Source organism: Drosophila serrata, unplaced genomic scaffold, assembly GCF_035046125.1.
Source record: "Drosophila serrata isolate PLE 108 unplaced genomic scaffold, ASM3504612v1 contig_184, whole genome shotgun sequence".
Lineage (NCBI taxonomy): Eukaryota > Metazoa > Arthropoda > Insecta > Diptera > Drosophilidae > Drosophila > Drosophila serrata.
This window is the reverse complement of record NW_028257082.1, coordinates 7791914-7813288: the sequence shown is the minus strand read 5'-3', so window position 1 is coordinate 7813288 and position 21375 is coordinate 7791914. Positions and strand designations below refer to the sequence as shown.

The 21375-nt window shown below is 37.0% G+C and overlaps 3 protein-coding genes across 5 annotated transcripts in view; 1 reads left to right on the top strand and 2 right to left on the bottom strand.

Annotated features, from left to right (window-relative positions):
- ttv (exostosin glycosyltransferase 1 ttv) overlaps positions 1 to 4527 on the bottom strand; it is a 76741-nt gene extending 72214 nt beyond the window's left edge. For both annotated transcript variants that reach the window (XR_002319320.2, XM_020944729.2), the window contains exon 1: positions 2384 to 4527. Coding sequence is in view for 1 of the 2 variants with exons in the window: in XM_020944729.2 (XP_020800388.2) it covers positions 2384 to 3195 (812 nt within the window). In the remaining variant the exon portion in view is untranslated. The remainder of the gene's footprint in view (positions 1 to 2383) is intronic.
- Positions 4528 to 13900: 9373 nt separating this feature from the next.
- On the top strand, positions 13901 to 21351 carry Cpr51A (Cuticular protein 51A). Of its 2 annotated transcripts, none has more exons than XM_020945103.2 (2): positions 13901 to 13949; positions 20837 to 21351. In XM_020945103.2, the coding sequence occupies exons 1-2, from the start codon at positions 13944 to 13946 to the stop codon at positions 21209 to 21211; spliced, it is 381 nt and encodes a 126-aa protein (XP_020800762.1). In that variant the 5' UTR covers positions 13901 to 13943; the 3' UTR covers positions 21212 to 21351. The 2 variants fall into 2 exon arrangements, with proteins under 2 accessions (XP_020800762.1, XP_020800753.1); XM_020945094.2 differs by lacking the exon at positions 13901 to 13949 and adding an exon at positions 17593 to 18173.
- LOC110178102 (waprin-like protein) lies at positions 18223 to 19580 on the bottom strand. Its single transcript, XM_020945115.2, has 4 exons — positions 19519 to 19580; positions 19355 to 19417; positions 19100 to 19273; positions 18223 to 18432 (listed from the first exon to the last, which is right to left on the bottom strand). Exons 1-4 carry the CDS (start codon positions 19520 to 19522, stop codon positions 18332 to 18334), a joined length of 342 nt encoding a protein of 113 aa, XP_020800774.2. The 5' UTR covers positions 19523 to 19580; the 3' UTR covers positions 18223 to 18331.
- Positions 21352 to 21375: the final 24 nt, after the last annotated feature.

Below are 21375 nucleotides of genomic sequence, written 5' to 3'. Positions count from 1 at the left end.
TGGAATGTATGTGTATCTATATTTTTTTAAGTGCCACTCCATTACTTGTACAATATTAATTGCCAGAGTGTTAATTGCTGTTGGCCAGCACTTAGCTTAATGAAATGTGTCCTCATGGAATTTCCATAGATATATTTGAAGTTGTTCCTCATGCCTCACTATCGAAGGGCGAAAATCAATTTTAAATTAGGACACAATGAGCTCATGTCGCCACGTGTGTACCAGGTGAGATGCGGAGGAGTTTCTAGCCATAGACAGTCATGCCAACCCACCTACACACACCATACACACATTAACAGGACAAAGGTCAGGCGAACAGAGGCTTCAAAATGCACAGAAAAAAATTAAATAACTCTTTTAAAGTTTTAAGAAATATACAGAGTTTATAGTTAGTTTATAGTTTCAAGAAATATACAGAGTTTAATAAAAAGGTTTTATTTAACTATTAAAGTTTGTATTTATAGGATTTATATTATATTTATTTAGTGAAATATTTAACAAGTGTGAATATTAAGCGTTTAAAGTAATGTTTTTATATATTTCTAAGATATCCTATACTCTTCACATTTATCGATTATATTTATGATCATAATATCGATATTTTTCACCGTGTCTCGATGTCAGGTATCGAATCGAGTTACATGTCAAAGGAAGCGTCATCCTAGTCCTTGTTGCTGCCTTTGTTGTACTTGTTGTTGTTGTGGGCGGCACAAAGCGAGTAAACAACAATAAAGCAAAGGCAAACAAAAGAGTAGCAGGCAACAGCAAAAAAAAAATATATAGTAACCAACACACCAAAGGTACAGGAGCAACTTGGAATATGGAAGGACATGATGAATGACGCGTTGCTAGACAATTTTTCAATTTGAATGGAGACTTTTTTGAACAACAAAAAGAACAAGAAATATACAAAAAAACACTGTGTAGGCCTGCTAGGAAACTCGAAACTCGGGGAAATAGTGAAACGTTTCGGATTTCGATTGGGTTTTCACTCCTTTGGCTCCTTCAGGCCCTTGCCTGTGCTTTTTGTTATAGATTTTTGTTTTTGTTTTTTTCGGAGGGCGAACATAGGAATTGGCATCGATAGATGCAACCTGCAATTTGCCGCCTGACTAAGCCAGACGACGGATTCAAATGGGGGTTAGTCCGTTTGGTGGCGAAATTAAAGACTACCCTGTAACTCCATTTGAAAGGGTTTTCCCATTATAGATTCTAGGAAAACCGATCTATATCAGAGCCTTAATCACTCTCCTCTCTTGTTTTTATTGAAATCACTTTGGTATATTTCAAATTTATAACATGTATTAAATATTCTGTTTAGTGCCCTGAAAGTTGCTTTTATATAAATTAACTTTTCCCACATCAAAGGCTTAAATCATCTTGCTTCACTGAAAACAGTTTTGTTTTAACGATTATATTCTTTAGATATTTGGGATTATTTCTATAACCGCAAGACTAAATTGGCAGAAGAATTATTAGTGCTTGTTTTGAAAGTTCTTAGCGTTCCTTTAATATTCATTAAAGTGTTTCTATCAAAACACTGCCTCAGGAAAATAAGTAAGTTTATAAATCTCAATACTCTTATTGATTGAAATTGTTCTAATCAGTTCCCGAAGTTATTTTCATAACTGCTTGTTTTTTATTAAGATTCTTCTACATTTCCTAACAATATCTTTAGTTCTGTTTCTTGAAACCTTATTATAGGAAAAGATACTTCCAAATTCATTTTTTACAGTAAGATATCGCTTTTTTATGTTGAAACAGTATCTGTATATCTACATTTATTAAAACATTCCTCAAGTGATCCAAAGACCCTGTTCATAATTTTTCTGGTAAGTTCAAATGTTCACAAAAATATGAAAATTGTATAAATATTTCTCGTGTGTAAAGCAGAGCGCAAAATGTTGAAAACTTTTGGTATTTCATATGAAAATTGAATTAATAATAGATTATAGTTGTATGTGTATTTTCGTATAAATAAATTCCCTTCAAATACCTTCGGAAATAATTTATACAACTAATATAAGAGTAGCTAATTGGGTATTTAAGTTTTTAAGTATGAAAATATAGCATGTACTTATACTTTCATTATAAAAGCTTACAAACTGCTACGTAGAGATTACATTTCTTGTAAGAATTATAAAAACGCAAACACCCAAAGGTCAGCTGATTAATCGACATTTTCCCACAAAATATATTAATTTATATACTTAGAGCTAACACTCATAATCCAGCCATTATTCTTTTAAAAGTACATATAACAGGTGATTTAATGCCTTAATTTGGGCTCTAAAAATCCCATTAATATGTAGTTTAAAACCTTTTTAATTAGTTAAATACTAAGATTTAATATTTATTAAGAAATCAAAAACTTCACACTCACCGTTTGCCTTTAAAGGCCAGCAGATACTTCTTGTTGGCGGGAAAGTTATTGGACTGCACCGATCCGGTGGCTCCGGCTCGCAGCGGGAACTGTTTGTGGAAGAGCGGAATGCTGACATCGAAGCCGTGCCTCAGCTGGAGTACACCCATGCTGGCCTTGGCCAGGATCGCCTCACCGGCATCAAAGCCCAGCGAACTCTCCGCATAATCCGGCCAAGTGCCCGAATATAGATTGAAGATGAGATGATTCCGCCCATTGTTCCAATGCGGCAGCCGTGCCAGCCTCGAGGGCACATTCCGCACATAGTCGTCGGAGAGCAGGTCCCTGTCCAGGGTATCAATGCCCAGGACAAAGAGGCAGGCGGCTGTGGGATCGCTGGTGTGATACCTCGATTCCTGGATGGCAGTGAGAATCTTCTGGTAATTGGCGGAGCTGGGTGGAGCCGCACCCAGGGAGTTCAGCGGCTCCGGTGGATAAACATAGACCAGGAAGCGATCGTAGCAGCGGGTAAAATCAAAGCAGGTCTCCATGCGGCAGTCGTATCTTCTTGTGCTAGTTATACTACTGGATTTGGGGATATCCTCCGGATTCCGGGATTGATTACCCTGCACCTGCTGCAGCTCCTGCAGCTCTAGGGAGCCCAGGAATCCTGGCAACTGTTCGTGGGGTTGCACTCCGCCATCCTTGGCGGACTCGTGCTGGGCTCTACGGGGTCGCAATGGTGACACTTTCAGCCTGTAGCCCCCGAAGTAGGCGTAGGCCAAAAAAGCGCAGGATACAAAGACCAGTATGTAACGCTTTTTGGCCTGCATTTTGTTTGTTTTTATATAGAATTCTTAAATCCAAAATAATGGCTGATTTTAGGATGAAATTTCTGGGATTTTTGTAGGGTAACTTTCCACAAAGGAACCCTTATTAATTTATTATTATTTAATTTATATTTCTTAATCTGCCATTTGGGTTCCGAAGTAGTTTTATATTACTTGTTCTTTTAGTTATTATAACTTGTGGGGAACTTTTCCTTCTTATTAAACTGATTTTTATGTTATTTGTTAAGATATTTATTTTTCAATTTTATTATTTAATTTGTATATTTATTTTATTTATTTCCCTTCTATCTGCTTTTTTCTTGATGTCTTGTATATTATACTTATTCATTAATATTATTCACAATTTCGTATGGCTGCGCTTCTTGTTATTATTATTATTGTATTATTTATTTCATATCTTTTTGGGGAATCTTCTTTTTTATTTGGAGGCTGCTTATGTGTGTGTGAGAGAGCGGGCGTGCTTGCTTATGTGTGCAGGCGGGGGTTCCAACAGCAACAACAACAACCAACAACAACAATGCACGATTTACACTATTTGTCGCTCATGTTGTGCACGTTTCTTTTAGTTAATCAATCGACGAGAATATTGTTATAAACTTAAGCACTTGCATTGCCCGAATTTCGTTCATAATCTCTTTTATTTTTATGATTTCTCATTTCCTGGCGCGTTTACTACACACAGACACAACCACACACACCGTTTTGTTTGCGGAGGGTGGCGCGGGGGAACGGTCGCGGGCGGTGGGACTTGGGGATCCGGATCCTCGCACGCCGCGCGGTATTGCATTGCGCACGCACAGTCGCCGCACTTGTTTCACTTAATTTTCATCGTATTTGCTAATTTGTTTTGCCCCTTTACGCGAAAGAAACATTAAACAAACACACACAAATCATTTCTTAGCTGCTAAAAATCAGACGGCGTTCGCGAGTTGGGCAACACTGGCCGAGCGGCATTATCCAACACTGCAGAGAGAGTGAGAGAGCGACGGTAGAGAGAGCGACTGCAGGGTTGCCAGCGCTGCCAAAGTGCGTTACTGTTCAAATTTAAAACAATTTTAAAGCAGTTTATTTTTGTATTCAGTTTATTAAATGCGCGGCAGTTTTAAGTTGCTTTTATTATTACTTATTTAATTACTATTAGGTTTATTTCACTTGGCAGTATATTAACTTCAAGACAACTTCTATTCTTACAGCGCTTGGCTGGCTTTGATAAGAAATGGAGTGTATTAAAATACACGAAAAGTGCGCGTCTTGGCGGTCTGATAGCTCGGCGTGTACTGGCCAACTTATCACAGCTCATTTCCCACACGAACTCTGATGGAAAACTAGTAAACTTACTGGAAAATTCAAGCATGCGCAATAATTGCGCGCATGTTTCATTCTCTTGGAAGGGTGGCAACGCTGGCTTAACAGATGCTTGCATATTTGGAAATTCAAATTTGAAATTTGTTTTTTTTTTTATAATAATGACTCAATTGCTGGGGAGTTTTAAGTTTTGGGGGTGGCAATTGACTTCCCCCGGGCATAATATGTTTACGAAATGTAATTACCACTACAATAACAGCAGCAGAGTGCTGCAACGCAATAATTATTGTTGTTTGGCTTGAAATTAATTACATTTTCGTCGCACTCACCTCACCTCACATCTCACGTTTCTTGCATTGCTGATTTTGTCCAAATGTCACCCAAAGGTATTTCATTTATGCCTTTATTAATTATTTGCACAACAAATTACAACTGGGGAATATATGAACTTTTTATTTTGGGGAAATGTGTTAGGTTTATCTGTTTATGAACACTTATTGCAATTTATTACATTTATTATGGTTGATAGATATTAAAATTAGCTTTAAATTGTAATCAACTAAATGGAAAGTCCGAAAGAACTGATTTAACTTTTTTTGGGGATGTGTTAAACATATTTTTTAAATATGTATGCAATGCAAACTTTCAGTTTTCCTTATTTGTCGTTTAACCCCAAAAATGCGTGACATTATTTATACAAAAAAAAAAAAAAAACTTTAATATAAATATAAACTGTTTTTGTGGAGTGGACATTTTCACATCCGAATTCGCATCCTTGCGTCCGGTTTTTCGCTTTTTCGGCTACGCGCGCAATTTCCCGTTACAAACGCGTTTAGGCTGGAATTTCAATTATGCACAGGAATCCCGCTTCTCCATCGCTCCCCACCGTCCGCCAGTTCTTTCTCTTATCCCACGCCCCCTTTGCTCTGCTCCATCCTGTGCACTTCCTGCACTGTGGCCGCAATTATGATGTCCTTGCCGAGATAGAAAGTCCACCCGAAATATGCTGAAAATATGCCAGGGAGACCCAGCAGTAAATTCCCATTTTCAAAGGGGGACTTCCCCTAATTTTTTCCACTCATTAGTTGGTTTTAGAGACCATTTTAACGATTTTCAGACAAATCATCTAGGGAAAATGGCTTCAAAATACAATGAAAAAATGGAAATGGAAAGTTTAAAGCTTTTCATGTTCCAAATAAATTTGTTTATCATGGTTGGGCATTGCATTGCACATCCAGGTAGGAGCCTTACAACCAATACCCATCCTCAAAGTCGTAAGGATATAAAGAGCAGGAAATCCTAGCATGCAAAAGGACATGAACTGCAACTGAACCAGATGAACATTTCAAGACAAAAAACAAATAGCACAACCCCAATCACGCCCCACATTTCTCGTGCTTCCTGTCTACCAATTTAATGTTTTACTGGCAACCCAGTAACAGCTGGGCAACAGCCAAATGGAAATAAACTCCCTCGTGGGCATAAAATACCGAAATACGAATACGAAGACATTTTCTAATTTCGCAATAACTCAATATTGGAAGGGGGACGAATTTTATTCAATTTGGCGTTAAACTTTAAAAGAGCTACGCTTTGGGACTCTTAAATAAGCATTAGGGAAAATGGTTAGAGGAAATCAAATCGAATTAAAGCCTCTGAAATATTATAATTAAATTAAATATATAGATGATTATTATGTAATTTCTATGAGCCTTTTAAATTAACACTTATCCAATTTAATTTGACAAAAACATTGAGCTGGAAAAACAACTCTCTAAGAACAAATTAAAAATCAAGTAAAGAAAAAACCCAGAACTAAAGACAACCTGATTAATCGACTTTCCGAGTCCAAAGAACAAAAAGAAAGCAAAAAAAAATAAATTAAACCGAAAATTGCACCTCTAACAGGATCAATCACTTATCCCATTTAAAGGTAAAGACAGCAACTGCGCTCAATTATCTACACAGTCTAAGGATAATTTCTGTAGATTTAATTCCGGTGGCACTGCTCTCTCAAGTTCTACGTAGACATGTTGCCATGCAATATGCATACATCACAGTGACATCGTGGCGACCTTGCACATCCTGGCGTGCAAATTGCTTGGCTTCCACCAGCGGTGCGCACACGACCCACTTGATGGCCATGCATCTCGTTTCCGTTTCCGTTTCCGGCGTGCCTCTAATTAAGTGTCAGTCGTCCGTGTCCCTGCCACATTTCCCTTTCATTCTTTTGTGAGATTATTGGGTTCACCACACTTTCCACTTTCCACTTTCCACTTTCTACTTTCTTCGTTCGTTTGCATTTTCATTTCTCGTTTTTTTTTTTTTTTTTTTGCCAAATCACGAACAACGCCCCATTCAAAGTTAATCAATCATGCACATGCTGCATAATTTGACTTCCTGAAGGAGACTCCTTAGGTGTCTGCCAGCTGGGGACCCTGGCTGTGTCCTGGCTGTGTGTCTTCCTTGGCTCCAAGTGCAAAACTTTGATGGATATTCTGGTCTGTTGCTCCTGCTCTTGTTATTCTTCTGGTCTTGTTCCTGCCTCGGTTCCCTGCTAATGAAACCATTTTCAATTTAGCCTGGACCAGCAGTGTCCTTAATTCTATTTTTATATTTTATGTGTATGCTGAGCACAGAGAAAAGTATAAGAATTATGAAAATAAAATAAAAAAAGATTTATAAGATATAAAATATAGTACCAAATTTCTCGCAGTGTCAGTTGCACAAACTTCTCGCTACTGAGAGTCATAAAGTACAAGACAATCAACTTGCCCCGGTTAAAGTTCAAGATGGGGTTCCCCGTCTTCTTCATCGTCATCGTCGTAGTCGTCGTCTTCATCAAAATGGTAACCGGCAAAAATAACAAGTGAAACAGCGGCAACATAAATTCATTAACCACAAGACAATGCTGTGCCGGGGTCCAGGGGGGGCTTTATTTCCGCCACTTTAAGGACTTGCCAAAATTTATGACGTCACTCTTAGTTGCCACCTTCAGTTTATGGATGCGGCAGAGTGCCAGCCACAGTCATGGCCAAAAAAGAACTTTATTACGCGTTCTTTAACGAGCTTTACTTGCTTTTGTGGAGCTCAAGAAAATTAACTTGAGTGATGGGACAGTAAGCCATCATTCAGATGTTTTGGGAAATTGTAGTTTCCATTAAAAGTGGTATCCAGGTGAGGCCTTATACCATACTTAAAGGATAATAAGGGAAATCTATAATTCAGATGGATAAGTCTTAAGATTTAACAAACAAAAAGATTTCTCTTCCATTCTAAAGAAAATTATTTTAAATATATGTACCTGGAATCCTGAATAAGCCTTATTCTTTCTCCTGTATATTTATATTACCTACCTCTTTCTAAAATATAACAATATATGACCCAATAATAAACAGAAAACTCTAGCTAATATTGTCCCTGGGGCATCCTTTGACTATCCTCCAGTCTCTCTTTCACACACACACACACTTTGTCGAGACGATGTGGAAACCCCTTTGGCATTATCAAGTGGCCATATTATGTCCTGGTTTTGTCTTTTTACAACTCGAATGTGAAAAATTATAGGTGCGGAGGTGTTAACCCATTCACTGTGGCCCTCGTTCCTAAAATGCAATATCTATATGCACAAACATACGGTGACGGAGAGAGCAGATGCCATATCTTGTCAGATTTCCATGGCGAAGGTGAACATGACAGGCCCAACGTCGATGCCTGCAGGACGTGCCAAGGATAACGCCATCCACAACACACACGCACACAGTCCGTAACTTTGCTTGACACGGTGGGTGCTTTGCAGTGGAAAAAATATTACTTTAAGAACAAAAATATTACAGATAGATAGAAAATAAAATGAAATAATAATACAATTTTCTCATTTTATAATTAGGCTAATTAATTTTTCTAAATAAACTTTAATTATTCATGATTGTTGGTGTATATCATATATGTTTTTTGTTGAGTTTGTGTTTATTTTAATAGTTTTATGACTATTTACTTTCCATATTTCAGTATTTAAAATATTGTAAATAATTTCGATATTATCAAAGATATGCTGATAATAAATAATATTCGTTTCAAGTATCTAAAACAGTTTTATATATTTTGTATCTATTTTTATGACACTTAAAGCTATAACCTTTAAACAACTTACAACTTACAGAAAATCTTGAAAATTCTACTACAACTATATTTACAGTGTATAACCTGTATAACTCTCAGTACAGCTCTGTACTTTAAGCAGAAATGATTATTAAGCTGCTGCCTCTAACGAGGGGAACGAAGGACAGTGCCTTGGTCAGTTTACAAATCCAATCAACGTTGCGTATACTTGATATGCAAACAGGAGCAAGGGAAACTTTCCACTGCTGCTTTTCCTCACTTTATTTTTTCCTGCTATTGCTGCTTCAGCCGAAATTAGTTTAGCAAACATCAAACGGGAGCAAGACCAGCAGCAAAAGCAGCCAATCAAAGCAACAAGCTCGAAATGATGGAGAAAAGTGTTTGACTTTGGTTCTAAAAAAATATATATATGTATATAACGCATACGCCATGTGGCACACAGGAAATAAACACGGACATGTGCGTGTGTCTGCGTGTCGGAATAATTCAATTTATTTGGCCAACGAAACAAAATACAAAAAGCAAAAAAGAAACAGTGAAGCGTATAAAAAAAGTGAAAACGAACACACGCAGCAGCATTTGTTGCTGATTTTTGTCTCTGATATTTATATATATGTACATATGTATATATTGATGTATATACACAATTTCAGTTTCAGTGAGCAAACAATATTTTGTGCATAATCCTTGAGCATTAGGATCTCTGCCGTTTTTCCTGCCAAGTGAGCCGGCAAATGTGTTATTTTATGCGTAACGCAATTTTGAGAGGCAATTTCCCAAAACTTTTACTGCACTTCCTGTGCGAGTTTTATTTTCCTTTTCCGTAGCGCACTGATTTCAAGGACATCATTTTTACAGGAATCTATATACACATTTATTGCTCACAAAATCCCAACTTTCATAAATGTCTTTAAGCCACCAGCGATGGCATTAAGTTTAATCCTCCGCATTTTCCCACGATTTCCGCTTACCTACTCAAAAAGCTTATATATCAACCGCAAAATGATCAAAAGAACGATTAGAGAGCCAGACACACAAAATTCTATCCTGGGGGCGGTCGTCAGCCTTCAAGTGGAAAAAGGAAATGCATGCAGAATAATAATTTAAATTTCAACAGAAATAATTGCTTTAATTGGTTGCCTTGCCTACATTTTAATTGAATTGGAACCAAAAAACTAATGATTTAAATGCGGGTAAAAACGTTAGGAATTAACAAGAATTATTTCCGGTAGTTTTTGCATGTAAATTAAGCTTGTTAACAAAAATAAAAGCCTGTCGTCGGCATTTAATAAATATGTCTACTTGGATTTATCCGGCAAAGGATAACACAATTAATTTGTTCAATTTAAAGGAAGCAACACACTCATAAAAATATTTTACTGTATTTAAGAAAAATTTCCCTAAAATTAAGAACATGTTTAGGGTTGTGAAAATTTTTGTCAACTTTTTTTAATAGCCCTAAACTATGAAAATTCGTTCTAAATATATCAAAAATTCCCCTTTAATTTAAGCAAGGGTTTACCCATATTTCCGATAGCCTTTGGATCCCTTTTTAGGACAAATTTTTAAATCTACGGTCGATTTTTATGTTTTTTATAGGGGAATTTATGTAACAATATGTTTAAGTGCAGCAGATCCTTTTAAAAATATGGGTTTAAGCTATGCAAAAAATTTAAGCCTGCTTTTGAAGCTATAAAATTTTATTTTGGATTAAATTTCCAAAAGGAACTAACAGATAAATTTCCACAAAATTAAGTTTGTTAAATACAAAGCAGCTGTTAAATTCCATTAGTAACATCAAGCAAAAAAACTGTAGTTATTCGACAGTGAGATACCAAGTAATCAAAGCTTTGGGTGTTTTTATATAAATAAAGTTAAACATATTCTCTTAATTAGCCGTTACATCAACTTCTTTGGTGCCTGTTTCCGGTTAACACAAAATCATACTAACCCTTAAGTCCTTCAAAGATACTCCTTATAATAATAATCTTCCTTTTTAATTGAATAATTTTATATATCACTCCTCCGCTCTGCTTCATTCAATTTAAGCCTTTTAATTGAATTACGTGGCTAAATACACAGAAAATCTAATCATAAATTTTGTCTAAATTTTCATTCATGTGCCAACTCCCTACGTTGATATCCATTCCCCATTACCCATTTTCTCCCCCTCTTACCAATCCCTCTGGCCACATTCTGATACTCTTAGCCAGATAAACATTTGTCCTGGCCAAGTGAGTTCTGCTGGGACACTGTTGCTGCAACATATTGCATTTTAATGGGAATTTCGTTTTCATTGTCAACACTTTTGTGAATTATGAGGTCGGGGTCGGAGTCGGTGTCGGTGTTGGTGTTGGTGTTGGTATCGTTGCTGGAAAGTGTTGGAGTAAAGTGAAGTAAAGTAAAGCGACTAAAGGGACACCGTAGTCGTAAATTCAGGCTCGAGATTAGAGCTGCAGGAGATCTCAGCTACTGGCTGTTGGCTCTTCATTCCTGCCAAACGATGAGATGCCAGTGGCAGACAGGCAGCAGGACATTTGACACTTTTCTGGCTTAATGAGGCACGAAGCTTGCTTGGCTGCGGATCCTCCCTGGGTCTCCCTATTTCTCTATTGTCTTCTGGCCGCACATTTGCGGACGACGTGTGTCAACGCATTGTGCGGTGTAAATTGCTTGCTGCTATCAAGCATTCAACCTCCCAGAACCCAGGACCAAGGAGCCAGGACCCACTCCTGATCCCAGGACCAGCATCAACCATCTCACCCCTCATCTGGCTAACCAATGCAGCACTTGTGAGCCCGCATGTCGTCCCTTTTCATCCATTCCTTGCCGCCGGCCCCTCGTCCTTTTAGCAGTGTCCTTATTCACTTCTTGGTCACCCCCTCCTCAGCATCAGGGGAGGGCTCCCCCCTTTTTGGAGCCATTCAAGCCGCCGTCCCTGCGTTGACAAGTTGTGTGCATAAATTGCAACTGCCTGGGCTTGTATACAAAACACGTGAAGGATGCGATGCTGATGCTGCTGCTACTACGGAATACTGAGAGAAATATCTACAAAGTTTCAAATTCAAATAAAATAACATAGACATACTACAATATATTTTAATATGTCAAAGCTATGAGCTCTTTTACAATGGTAGATCTTGATGAAAATAAATTCTCTATGTATGGTTTAATTTAATTAAAAGACATTTATTTACCACTCAAAATCTTTATTTTTCCCTCTGTGCACTTTGCTGTGGCAACTGCTCCTGACTATGCATGAGCCTGAGTGTATCCTTGATGTTTCTGGATTTTATTTGCTGGCTTAATAAAGGCATCAGGCACCAAGTACCAAGAACCAAGTGCCAGGCCCGAAACCGGCAAGTTTCAATGCCCCCAAAATAAATGTGTGTGTTTGTGTGTGTGTGTGTGATGAGGTCGTACTTCCGGTTTGAGAATGTTGCATGATGCAGCTTAAATTGCTGCCACAATTACACATGTCTCGGTATCTGTGGCCCTGCGTCTGTCTGAGCCCAGTTTGCAGGGTCAATGCTGCCTGACAGCCGGCTCAGCTCTTCAACTTTAATGCGATTTTAAATATGAGTAGTCAGAGCATGAGAGCATTTCAGAAATGTGAAACGCAAATCGTGGCACGAATGGGTTAATATATTAAATTAGTTGTGTATTATTATAATTTTAATTATCAATTTTCTCAGTCTCCCTGCCTCCCTCTCAGTCTATCTGCCTCTCTGTCCCTCTGTATCTCTGTATCTCTGTATCTCTGTATCTCTGTATCTCTGTATCTCTGTATCTCTGTATCTCTGTCTCTCTGTCTCTCTGCCTCTGTGTCTCTCTGCCTCTGTCTCTCTCTCTCTCTCTATGGTATTTCTATCGCTCTTTGTGTCTCTAGAGATAGTTCTTTCTCTCTATCTCTCTCTCACTTTCTCTATTCTCTTTGCTGAGGAACTATAAATACAGGCACAGATGTCGCACTGACCTCATTTTATCCGCGGCCTCCCCGCTGTGTACATGTCTAGTGATAGTGAAAGTGAGTGCACTTCGACGCCAAAAATATCGAATAATTATTTATTCAATGTTTTAAAAGGGGTAACATTATTTAAACTCACCAAAATGCATTAATATTGATTTTTTTTTTAATTTTAAGCCCCAATTTATTAGTATCATAATAGAAGCCAACACAGAAAAGCTTTCCAAATTGAAATTAATGAATTTTTGCCTTTATTTAATAAATAATAAATAAAGTTTATTATGATCGATTTTGTATTAGAAAGGATCCTATGAGAAACTTAAAAGGGTATACAAACTTCAGCTTCTCGCTTGTTTCCTTCCTGTTTTGTTTTATTACCGATTAAAGTTTACCTTTTCATTGAATCTTTTTTAGAATTAAATTCTTAACAATAATAACTATAAGTATTTAAAAATACATATCTGTATATACACATTCACGTATCTAAATATTATTCCGCTCTCAACTCCAGATAAAACCCAGCATCTAAAACAAAAAACAAAGAACCCCAAAAAGTCAGTTTTCTCTCCACACAAATGCAAATTTTGCAGAAATGGAATGCACTTTTAGATGCGCTGGCCATTTGTTTTGTGTCCTGACTTAATTAACGCTGACTTACTCATGTTGCCAGGACCTCGTCCCTGCGCTCCTCTTAACCCTCCCCCTCCCCCTCCCCCCCGGGGTCCTGTTAACCCCCTAGTGCTGGCTCCGTAAGCCGCTTGCTGGCATTGTTGCTGTCTTTTGTTGATAATTACTTTTGATAACTTGGTTCTCTCTCACTTAGTGTGTGTCTGTCTCTAGTTCGTAGTTCCATCCCCTCTTGGGTTTTCACCATTTTCCTTGTCTATTTTCCCTATTTTCTCCGCTTTTCACGCGGTTTTTCGGTATATTTTATTGTTGTTTCTGGTGGTTTTTAGCAGCGGCAGCCGACTTGCATATGGCGCCATTACAGGAGCTTATCATCAAGCTTTAGTCGAGCTTTAGTTTCCCCCAACACTTCGTCTGCTCCCTTCCCCCATTTTGGCAACTGACTCGGCTAAGTGCTCTGTAAGCCTTGAGGTAGGTCAAGCTAAAAAATATTTCAGACAGGCTCGAAATGGGCAGCAAAAACCGTATGAAATTCCGTGAATAATGCAATTATCGTGCAGTTAAGCTGCAACACAAGACCATTAAATATTAACGAAGAGGCTGGTGAGAGGAGGGTTAAACCTGCAAGCTTAAAGACGAAACTATTATCGTTAGCTGCTAGTGATGCCTCAATTTTAAATAACAACTATTTTGGTTAAGCTGCATTAAAATGTTGGTATGTTGACCGGATTTAAAATCGCTTTAAATGTATTTCAAAGAATGTCCAACAAGTCGTTATGGGTTTTACACCATGTTTGGAATTTTATTTGTATACACATTTACAATTCGATGTTTTAAAATTAATCCAATTTGAAAATGTTTTGTAATTATTTTTCAATACCCAACGATTTTTTGTAACCCTTGTTGCCGTTTTAAAAGCATAGGAAGTTTCAACCAAATTTATAGCATAGTTCTGAGCGCATTTTAAAATGGTTTCCAATAAATGCACATTTATTCTAACAATAAAACCCCAAATTATTCACAGATAATGAATACTAAATATAATTTTTTGTATTTAAATATCCCTAATTTACACTTCCTTTTCTTATATTACTCCAACTTTTCCTCAATTTAATTTCCAACTGAAAGAAATTTCACTTGAGGAAATCACACAACACATGTATGTATGTACAAAAATTGTTTCCCTATATTATGCTAATTTTGTGTTGGCTTAGAAAGTGCTTGCCCAAATATTTGCCACAAACACTCCATTTACATATTGTAACGCTCCCAATTTTTATTTTATTGTTTTGCCTATATCTCTCGCCTTATCCTCTGCTCCACTGCACTGCTTGCGTCCACTGCTTGACATGCAAATGTGTGTGTCTGTGAATAATTCTCCTTCCCCCCTCCCGCTGTTGTTGTCGTTGTTTCTGTTGTTGTTTCTTCCTCTGCTTCGCACATTTCCTTTTATTGCATTCCTCTTTTCGCACACGCACTAGGCCCCAAGTCTCCAACTCGAACTCTTCTTCTTGCACTCTTCTAAATGTCAGCTGTCAGATATGTACACATAGAAAAACAAATTGTTGAGGTTAAAAGATTTTTTTATATAATATTAATGGGACATTTCTTAATCCCACATTTTATATTTATTTCACTTTAAATATTTTTAAATTAAAAGTTAATTTAAATTTCTTTCTGTTTATTAACATACATACAAATATGCACATATATTTACCATACATATTTTGATATGTAAGTCGGTTACTTTTGCCAAAGTGTCCTTGAAACGGTTGTGCGGTTGTGGGTGTGTGGGCTGTGCGTATATGTGTGTATTGTGTCTGTTGCCAAGTGTGTGTGTGCGTGTGTGGACAGCTGTTAAAGTGACAACATCGCGTTGAAAATTTATGCGATTGCTTATAAAACGGATTGATTTTTATATGCAGGCCATGTTTAGTGATTCATTGATGATACCGGCACAGATCCAGAAGCGAGTTTAGAGTCATCACAGTCTATAATCAAAATTAACAGTGTGCTAAATATTTTATTACTCCACTTAAGCGACTCACACGACTTGAATTAAACCATAAAATTTATCTTATTTAATTAATTGGGTTCGGTATTAAAAATAACAAAGCAAAACATGTGTTGGACAAGCTTTAAAAATTTCATAAGAGATTTCTAGAAGTAAAAAACCTTACAAAAATATTATTTGCTCAAATATATTGCATTATGTATTATTTATCAAATCAAATTATAAAAGACAACGATCAAAGACCTAGTTAAATTCAAATCAAAAGACCGTTGCCCCATATATTCCACCATTGAAAGTAAAAACCCCATTTAGCTTAATTTCCCACACAAACCACTTAATCACCAGGCAAAGTGATGGATATCAGACCAATTATTCATATCGTTAACATAATTCCCATTATTCCGAATAACAAAATAAAAACCCAAATAAAAACTGAAGAAAAAATGCAAATCAAAAGGTCATTGAATCGCCACACACAAAGGCGTAAAGAAACTGGAGTCTCGCCCGCGTTAGACATCATTTGTATGGCTTGGCCATAATCACGGATAAATAATTAACAAATTTTGATTGAAAATGTCAAATTGCCATAGCCCTGAGCTAAATCCGCTGCGAAAAAGAAGAAATACAAAAAAGAAATAAATAAATTTGCATAAAAGCAGCGATAAAAGAGAGCGCCAAAACAATTTGTCAATGTAACGCCCAAGAGGCCATTTACTCCTCTCACTCTCATTCTCCCAATCTTCGCATCCAAATGGGGGGAGGTTAAGGAGGTGGAGAAGGCCAAGAAGAAAGGGGAGAGGGACAGGCGGTGATAGCGTGCTAATTTGTGCAGACAGAGAGAGAGAGAGAGAGAGTCAAAATAGAGCCATAAATATGGCAAATGTTTGAAGTTGATTCGCTTCCTTCCCCTCCTCCAACTCCTCCCACTCCAACATCTCTACCGCTCTCTTTCTCATTAAGCCGACACAGTGTATAATTATAAAATTATCGGTAAACCAAACTTGATGACTTGGAGCGGTCTCTCACCTTGAGCTTTTTATATTGATTTCAATTCCGAGCCAAAAAGACATAAAAAAAAACAACACAACTCAAGAAAAACTCGTCCGTCTGCCATCTCTCGATATCATCAAACGATATTCGTGCCACTGCAACAGCGGCATTCAAAAAATTGTCCGTAAAAAGCTAACAATGAAAATATAAAAAACAAAACAAACTAGTAAAAAAATAAAGTAAAAAAAAGTAGTTTACTAAACTGTTATTACATCTCCGATTCATAGAAAGCTAACGTGGAAAAAAGGGGAAACGAATTGAAAGTGGAACGAACGGATGTTCGGCAAATAAACCATCCGCACCGTGGGCCCAAAAAAATGCAACGACTATGGGCATGTCCAAAATGGATGTGAAAGAACTTCAAGACCGGGTTTACGTGACGAAATTTATTAATTCTTTATTCAAGCCAAGAATTCACTTTTTTCTTTTATAAATTCTAAGGGGGTAAAAAGAGTTTTAAAAGGTTTAGAAAGACATTAAATAAATTGCACGAAAAGAAACTCAAAAAATAAAACAAAACAATTCTATTTTCTTCCATATATTCGCTTTTAATTAATAAAAATACTTATTTTCTAGTTTTATAATTTTATTTCATACAATTCTCTTATTAATTATTTATTTTCAAGGCATTTAATTTCCTTCAACTAATAAATTTTAATTAGGTAAATGCTTAAGTACAAGGCTTAAGACTTGAGGACAATTATCTTCAATTTCAGCTTTATAAATTTCAGTTTTTAATGCTTTAAAAATTAAAAATGAGGAAGCTAACCAAAGAAATAATGCATAATTACTATGCTTACTCTCCGCCACCTGTTTCCCACATTTATTAGCCTATTTGTTTGCCATGTTGCCACACTTCCACGTTTCTCAAGAGCCAAGTTTATTTGAGCCAAGCCAATAAAAGGTAATTGAATTGCAGCCGTATCTAAATCGGATCCAGAGATTTCCCAATTCTTCCCACAGTAGATCGCCGCATAGGTGAGGCTCAAAAAAAAATAAAAAGAGAAACAGAGAGAAAAATGGCAGTTCCCCAATTCCCAGTTCCAATCCTCCTGCTGGCTACATAGGTTCCAGCTGGTTCCAGCTTATGGCCCGATCCAAAAGGGTGCCCCAGACACCACGTAATGCTCCACTTACTTCCTCGTCCATTGGAGCTTTCAATTTGCACAAAACTCCACATAAATTACATAAGTTTCGGCCACCTGAAAACCTGAACCAGGGCACTCTTTTGCAGGAGAAGAAGCTACAGAAGAATGGGCGAGGTGAGGAGATGTGCGTGTAAGTGCACCTTCGTTTTTTTTTTTTTTTTCTTTTTGGAGCAGCTTTTTCGGAAACCTGTTGACCAACTGACCTTGAGGCACTTTGGAGATGGGGCCGCTTACGCAATGCCGAGCCATAGCCATAGCTCCGACGATTCCAGTTCGATCTGCCGCCGATCTTCTCCAGCCACATGAAAGTCAACAAATTGCAGCCAGGCAAGATTGCAAAATTACATTTGAAGTTGAGTTTTTCCCCCAACACCACGAAGATCTTTGGCTTGTCAAAAATGTAAACACACAAAAGTCGGGAGGGGAAAAATAATAATAAAAAAAAAACAAAAAATACAAATACAAAAAAAAAAAAATAAAGTTTAAAACGAAGCAACTGCGCTGCCGACGTAGACGCCACCGCTTTTGGCCAGGTCTCAAGTGCGATATAAAAGCCCGGCCGCCAGCCGCTCAACGATCCACAGTCCAAAGTCGCTTGCAGCGAAAGACATCGAGTGCAGAGAGTTTAACCACCCCAGAAAAGTCAGCCTAAAAAATATCTGAAAATATGTTCAAATACGTGTTGGTCGCCAGCCTGCTGGTCACAATCGCCCTCGCCGCCCCTGCCGTGAGTGTTAACTATATAAAAATCATATAACAAAAAAAAACACCAAGAGTTCAGAGACAATTGCGGGTTTACAAGTTTCCATTTAGTGACAAAGAAAAGTTTTCATAACGCGTAGTGGTTGTTGTTGTTGGTGGTGTCGATGCCGTGGAGTCCACTTTTCACGATCGCACGCATTTGGGCCGCTTGGTGCTGCGGTCCATTTCGCATTTCTCAAAGCTGCCGCACTTGACATTGCCACAATAGCTGCCAGTGGATCCGGCTAGGGATTATAACACAAGATTTATATAGTAAAAAAAAAAGTATAGACAATAGATATATAGCAGAAACAGGAATAAAATTAGACGAGAGTGAAAGGAGTTCACATTTAAGCTTAGTAAAGTTTCGCTTTTGCATTTTCTGAATCCTTAATTTTAATTTTTAACCATTCTACAATGATCCATAAATGATAAAAGTTAATCCAATATTCTTTAAAAACAAAGAATTTAACTCAAAATACTAGTAGTGGTTAATTACTATATTTTTTTTACTTTAAGTGGTAAAATATTACTTCTAGATTTTCAAATCCATTATAACTTAGAATACAAGAAAAATACTGTAGGTTTGTAATATAAATGATAATTTTTTTGATGTCATTTATAGTACATAAATTTAAAGCATAGCAAGATTATCAATTCGACAAACAGAAATTTAAAAAAATTGATTTTTTAAATAATTTAACAACTTCCATTTACTTGTATATATTTGTTCCTAAAGGGAAAGTATTCTTTCCTTAAAACTTTCAAATTTGGATGGTTGATATCAAAGCTTGATTAATAACTAAATTTCTAGAAAATTCCTTTTAATATCTACACTTTATATATAGTACATAAAGTATGGAATATATATAGTACATATTATATATTATATAGTATATATTATATACTCACTATTTTTGCTGCCAAAGGGTGACTTATCGGCACCGGAATTACCCAGCAAATTGGGTTGCACGCAGCTGCGACCGTTGCACAAATTTGGGCAGCACTTGCCACCAATGGCACTGCACTCGCTGTCGTGCAGGCATTTGGGAGTGCAGTTCTGAACCTTGGTGGATGAGGGGCAATCTGCACAAATAATAATAAACAAAAACAAAGGGGGAAATTTAGCAACAAAAGCTTTGACAAAAGCTGGAAGTGCCAACTTACCACCGGCAGCCAAGGCGGCAACCACACAGGCAGCAACCAACAGAGAAAGAAAGCCCAGCTTAACTGCAATGAAAGTGCCAAAGCAAATTCTTAGTTTTTCCGCATTTCGTGCAAATTTTACATATCTTGGTATAACTATATATATATATATAGTTGAGACATACCCATGATGATAGTTGAGGGTATTTATTTTGCCAGTTGAACGTCCGCTTCGCTACTATAGTCAACTTCGACTGGCGTTCATCGGGCTTTATATGCCCCGATCGGTTGTTTCGAGTCGAACAAGTTTTCAGCTTATTTGCGTTTGTATTAATTTTTGTATTTTGTATTTTACCTCCCCGCCTTGCCTTGACGGTGAGGTACTAAAAACAAAGGAACGAAAATACACAACAAGGTAGTTATCAATTTGACTTTGAATTTACATACGAACCAGGATCGGAATAGGAGATATTTGTAGGCGCTACTTTAAAGTAAAGGGGGTAGGATATTAAAAAAAATATATAATATTTAAATGGTTTGAATAAGCAAAGATCTTAGGATTTAATTTAAATAAATTATCACTTTAAACTTCCAACTACTTCCAGATGTATGTTGAAGTCTGTTAGAACTCAAAACATTTGAAGGATTTGAATATCCTTTATTTTTTAAATTTCTCTGATAAATGTTTTTTAAAAATATTCCTTACTTACCGCAACATTAAAGCGCACTTGATATAATCGTGAGACCCCAACCTGAAGCACATATCTTAACTACATCGATATATTTCAATTACTATTTCCGTTCATGCAGTACTCAGACTCAAAACAGCGCGAAAAATGTGTCAAAGCGTCGTAATGTATCATTTCTTCCTCTTCCATTGACACTACGATTGAGTCATTGTTTATACGAGATGATAACCAATGATATATAATGATTTTCAAAACTGATTCCCTTAAAATTCAAGAATTACCTCCCATAAACTCTTTATCTGTCAAGAGTAATGTAACCATTTATGACAGATGTCTATATAAATTAATAGTTTTGCGGTTCAATGGGTCATTGGCAATATTGCACAGAGTTGCATAGTCATTTTAGTGATGGAAACGAAGGGGAAACTTGAAGATCTGGCCAGCCGAACTAAATATTCTGTTTTAAAAAACTGGTTAAATTCACTTTAAATTTAAATAAAGCATGAATTTATAACAAAACTTAAAAGGGGTGTGTCTGCTGCCTTGATAAAAATTTCAGCTACTTAGATAACACTTCATATAAATAATAAATGAGTGAACATGTTTAACAAATTTTTGAATACTCTTACTTTGAAAATTATAAAATTAAAAAATGTTTAATAAATAGCTTGAGCTATCCAATGCAGTTAACATTTTTAAAGCATACTTTTGGACACTTTTTTAAGAGATTCCAAGGCTCTCCTTGCTAATACAATTTCTTTAAAATTTGTAATACCCATTTCTAACAAATGATATATTTAAATATAATTTACAGCGTGAAGAATCCGATGCCGAAAGACAAGAGCGAGAGGAATTGGAGAGGTATCAGAATGAAAATGCCCAATACTCCTTCAACTCCAACGTGGATGACAAGATCAATGACGGTCAAATTAGCCGGACAGAGGAGCGTGATGGTGGCACTGTGCGCGGCTCCTACAGCTACTTTGATGGTTTCGTTCAACGCCATGTGGAATACATTGCCGATAAGGATGGCTACAGGGTGCTGAAGGACGAGATGAAGGACGTTGGCAATGGCCCCCAGTTCAATCCCGAAGGCCAAGCTGATGTTGAGGGCTCCCTCATCGGCAAATACTCGATCAAGTTGGACAAGGACGATGACGAGAAGCACTACAAGGATATCCATGCCTAAGGAGAGGGACTACTTGGAGGATTTCTAACATTTAGAAATGGACTGAATACTTCTTAAAGCCTTAAACGTAGAGTAAACACCATCCGAACAGAGTTGTATTTTTTCTCCAAAATAAAATATTGAAAAAAAAGATAAGTAAAGTAACTGCGATTCCTCCTCTAAAT

Excerpts from the sequence above, each read along its gene's own strand:
- Cpr51A (XM_020945094.2), top strand. The coding sequence starts at position 18,114 with ATGTTCAAATACGTGTTGGTCGCCAGCCTGCTGGTCACAATCGCCCTC. Across the intron at positions 18,174-20,836 it reads TCGCCCTCGCCGCCCCTGCC|CGTGAAGAATCCGATGCCGA; the intron begins GTGAGTGTTAAC and ends TATAATTTACAG.
- LOC110178102 (XM_020945115.2), bottom strand. Across the intron at positions 19,274-19,354 it reads TGCCGCCTTGGCTGCCGGTG|ATTGCCCCTCATCCACCAAG; the intron begins GTAAGTTGGCAC and ends TTATTTGTGCAG. Across the intron at positions 18,433-19,099 it reads ACCCTTTGGCAGCAAAAATA|CCGGATCCACTGGCAGCTAT; the intron begins GTGAGTATATAA and ends TATAATCCCTAG.